This window comes from Plectropomus leopardus, unplaced genomic scaffold, assembly GCF_008729295.1.
Source record: "Plectropomus leopardus isolate mb unplaced genomic scaffold, YSFRI_Pleo_2.0 unplaced_scaffold11957, whole genome shotgun sequence".
NCBI lineage: Eukaryota > Metazoa > Chordata > Actinopteri > Perciformes > Serranidae > Plectropomus > Plectropomus leopardus.
In genome coordinates this window covers 1-4,215 of record NW_024612679.1, presented here as the reverse complement: position 1 = coordinate 4,215, position 4,215 = coordinate 1, and the positions used below count along the sequence as shown (strand labels likewise).

General features: G+C 40.8%; 1 protein-coding gene across 1 annotated transcript; it reads left to right on the top strand.

Moving 5' to 3' along the window:
* Positions 1-343: 343 nt before the first annotated feature.
* LOC121963636 (transcription factor E2F4-like) lies at positions 344-4,145 on the top strand (the record flags this gene model as incomplete). Its single annotated transcript, XM_042513912.1, has 8 exons — positions 344-505; positions 1,668-1,711; positions 2,357-2,421; positions 2,518-2,706; positions 2,968-3,055; positions 3,213-3,359; positions 3,941-3,988; positions 4,101-4,145. Coding segments are annotated over 8 exons (788 nt in total), but the record flags the coding sequence as incomplete, so codon positions are not given.
* Between the last annotated feature and the right edge of the window lie 70 nt (positions 4,146-4,215).

Genomic DNA, 4,215 nt, shown 5'->3' with positions numbered 1-4,215 from the left:
AATAACAGTAATTAAGTATAATTCTCTTATTTATGTAGCTATTTATTTAATTATTTGCAATTTGCAGGACATTCATTGCAAAGTTGCTCAAGATGTTTGTTCCTGTGTTTTTTATTTTAAAGAAATCAAAGCATCTTTGTCAGGTTTCAATACTAACAAAAGGCGACTGAATGTAATCTGTATTGTAATCACATTACATCTGTCATAAACAATGTTCCCTGTCAGTGCAGCTATAGTCCTGATATATCTGCTCTAATAAAAGGCAGATTTATCAGTGGCCAGGAAAAGGTCTTTGCCTGCTGACTGTACATGACCATATACTGTATTTGATTTTGTGTTTCAGGGGTGTTGGTCCAGGATGTAACACCAGAGAGATAGCTGATAAGCTAATTGATCTCAAGGCCGAGCTAGATGACCTGGCGCTCAGGGAAAACGAGCTGGATCAGCAGAGAGTGTGGGTCCAACAAAGCATCAAGAATGTCACAGACGACTCCAACAACAGCCCATATCCTTCATGGCACAGTGTGTTTATGTGTGTGTTATAGCCAGAGACAGTTTTTCAGAGATGCATTTCATGGTCAGTGCTTACTCAATGTGACTGTTTTATCAGCCATGTTGCGTTCCAAATCACAAGCAATAATTGCTCCTAAAAGGATTTGTCTGTCATCGGTGCTTCTCAAAGCCCAGCCAGGATAACCCTTTAACTCTTTATGTGGAAATACGCTGAATTTGCCCTATATGTGGGATTATTTTAACCGAGCTGTGGCATCTGAAAGAAAGGCCCATCCAACATTTATAGTACTGTAACATTCACCTGTTCATAGAAAATATTAAATTAATTTGTAGGCTCATACATGTTGGTCAGACATCAGTTTTTCCTGTATAGGACAGACTGCCTGAAGAAAAAGGACAACAGTGTCAAACTGTCTTGCAAACATACTACAATGAATTAATTAGGTAAACTCATTGCTATATGCTTTGTGAAAACCACTCATTGTCAGTATTAAGATACGTGCATGTGACACAGAGTAACAGTTGACACAGTGGCACAACAGGAATACATAACCAGTACCATCAGTATTTAGTTTCGTAATTGGAATTCTAGAATCTGGCGTTTTTGAACGTTGACTCATTCTCGAGCAGCGATAATCAACTTACAGCCCACAGGCCAAATGGCCCCCCAGCCATTTTCTAATTCACAATAATAAATAAAGTGGAAACTGTTTTTGTACTGTTAGAAAACACAGGGTGCCAGAGTGCATAAAATAAGATCAAAATAGAAACATCCTAGAATCCCAGAAACACGTAAGGGGCTGCTGCAACTGGCCCCTGGCCTCTTGTCATATAGTAAAAGTGGCCCCTAAGCAAAGCAAGTTACGTATCCTTGTTCTAGAGACTCTCTCTGCCTCTGCGGCTCCAACTTGGCCGTCTCTTATTTGATCTGTCTTTTTTGAGTCCCCCTTTATGGAAGTGCAATACCACAACTGGGTAGTGCACTACTAAGAAATCTAAGCATTCGATAAACCATTATGTCCTTGGTGGTTAGCCAACCATCATAAGGATAAAATGGCTTTTGCTAATGACAACACAGTCAGTCAGTCATGTGTAATGTCAGTGTGCAAAGGTGCATTGTTGAGATGATAGTTGGACCCTTAACACATTCATACTATGGCATATGTGAAACATGAAGACCTCTGTGGAGCTTTCAAAGGTAATTGTTCAGCTGCTCGGTTGTTATAGACATTTTTCTTTTTCTGTAACACTTGCATTGACAGTCTCAGGATACATCCACACTAATACATTTTCAGTTTGAAGCACATAACTACTGCTACATTTATACCTAACGTCTACACTACTCTCATTTTTGGACCTTTGAAAACACTGTTGCCGACCCTGTTTTAGTTTGAAAACTCCAGGGTTGTGTTTTATCTGGACTGGTGGTAACAGACTTTTGAAAACCATTACGCAGACACCCATATTTGCATCTAGATTGGGTCTTGTCATTCACGTCTCGCCAAACTATAACCATACAGCTTAGCCTACGTAACTTTTGTGATGTTATCCTTCTTGTGTGGGTAACAATCATTTCTCATTGCCATGGTTTCCTCAGCATTATTAATGCTTCCAGACAGTACCGCACTGATATGTCAACATGTTTGCTTTTTAACAACTCCTATTCTGTTCCGCTGCCTTGACCGCCATATTCATGTTATTGTCATGAATAGTTCCACCTCGCCGTCGCTTTAAGCAAAGAAATCTATGGTCATACTTGTTGCTATTGTTTTAGTTTTAAACAAAAGCATATTAGCTTGGATGTGGCCTTAAACAAGTTTTTTTTCCCTGTCCTATTTCTAAGGTGACACACTGCTAGCAATCCGTGCCCCCATTGGCACACAACTAGAGGTCCCCATACCAGAAGCTGTAAGTTATGTATGTGGTTGGTTCATTTTCTGTGCTCATTAGGTCCAGCTAATGTTTTGTCTCACAACTCAGACTGGGTTATATGTTCTTATCCAGGTCCTCAACGGACAAAGAAAATACCAGATCCGTCTCAAGAGTTCATCTGGTCCCATTGAGGTTTTGCTGGTCAATAAGGACCCGTCCAGTGCCTCTCCTGTGGTTTTGCCCGTCCCTCCTCCAGATGACATCCTTCAAAACCTCCCAGCGCCGACACCTACCTCTCAGCCGCCCACTGCTGCCTCCCAGGTCCACACAGATATCAGCTTTCTCTATGCAATCAGCTCTGTTTGTGTATCGATCTGTTTACTGTAAGAGACTGGCTGTTTCTGCATTGAAAAAGTACAAAAACATTGATCCCATGGCAACAATATTTTTTAGTTCCCTCAGAGATGGCAATAATGTTTGAAATCACCACAGAAAAAGATTTAAACACCGACTTCTGCTTTTTTCACTGTACAATTTATTTTTGATGACTTTCCTCTTTTTCTTAATCTTTTCCCCCTCTAGGTCCCCAAAGCAGCTCCAGCAACGCCTACAAAACCCGCTACTGCCACGGCATCAGCCACAGCAGCCAACCAGACAGCCTCAGTGACAGGTACCTGTCAAGTTCACTGTGAGCTGAAATATGGCAAATCACTTGGACTGTAAAGAAAACACAATGCCCCGTGTTGTCACCTTTTGTTGTTGTGTTGTACACCAAACCGTTTGTGATGTACGTTATCACATTAATTTATTCACACTTTTTATTTCAGAAGTGACGAGCACCACACCACTCACCCCATCAACAGATACGCCTGCTGCAGTTACCCAGCAACTACAGTCCTCTGCCTCGTTGGATGGATCTGCGTCCTCCTCTGTCTCTGCCGTATTTGAACCAATTAAGTCGGATCCCTCTGAATGTGAGTTTTACACGTTGCATAACTCTATTTTTAACATGTGGAAGTTTTGGAAAGATAAAGATGTTGAGGCAGGGATGATGATGACTAATATTTTCCTTTTACATTCACAGTTTCTGACATAGTGATGACAAAGATTTTTTTTCTTTTTGATCAGATTCTTTCTATGCAGGATTACAAGACATACTATAAGGACATTTACGCACTTAAAAGTGTACTATACAAGTTCACTTATGACCCACTAGAAGTGTGTGACAGTGTATTTATCCGTAGAGACCCTGCTCTCTGCCTGGATTTTCTTATTTTCTTCTCAGTTTGCAGTGTTCGGGATGTTTGTGGGCACAGCATGTTGGTGAGTTTGGGTCTTTGCAAAAAGGTAGCAATCAGGTGCCAGACCGTAAGCGGCGGGCATCCAAGAGGAAAAGTAGTAGACACCACGCCGAAAAAAAACCCCCAAAGATAGTTAAGCTTTAACTTGTGATATTTTTTGTTAACAGTAACTGACAAATCCTGCATGGTATTCCTTTAGGCGTGATGTAGTGACTGACTGCATAGCTGACCTGTTTACTGTTGTTTTCTTCTAGTGCTGGACTTTCCCAAAGAGCTCTCTGAAATGTTTGATCCAACAAAAGGTAAACTCCTCAAGCATTACATTATTGTCTTTTCTCCGCTGTTTTTTTTCTGTAGTGTAGACCACTTCCTCATTGTCCTGCAGACTGATTGTTCTTTCTCTATCTCTGACAGAGATCATGAGTGGAGACCTTTTGGAGGACTTGATGTCATCAGAAGGTGAGTTTGTTTACAGACACACAGATGGAGAAGCAAATGACCATTACAGATAACTTAAAAAAAGTTGTAT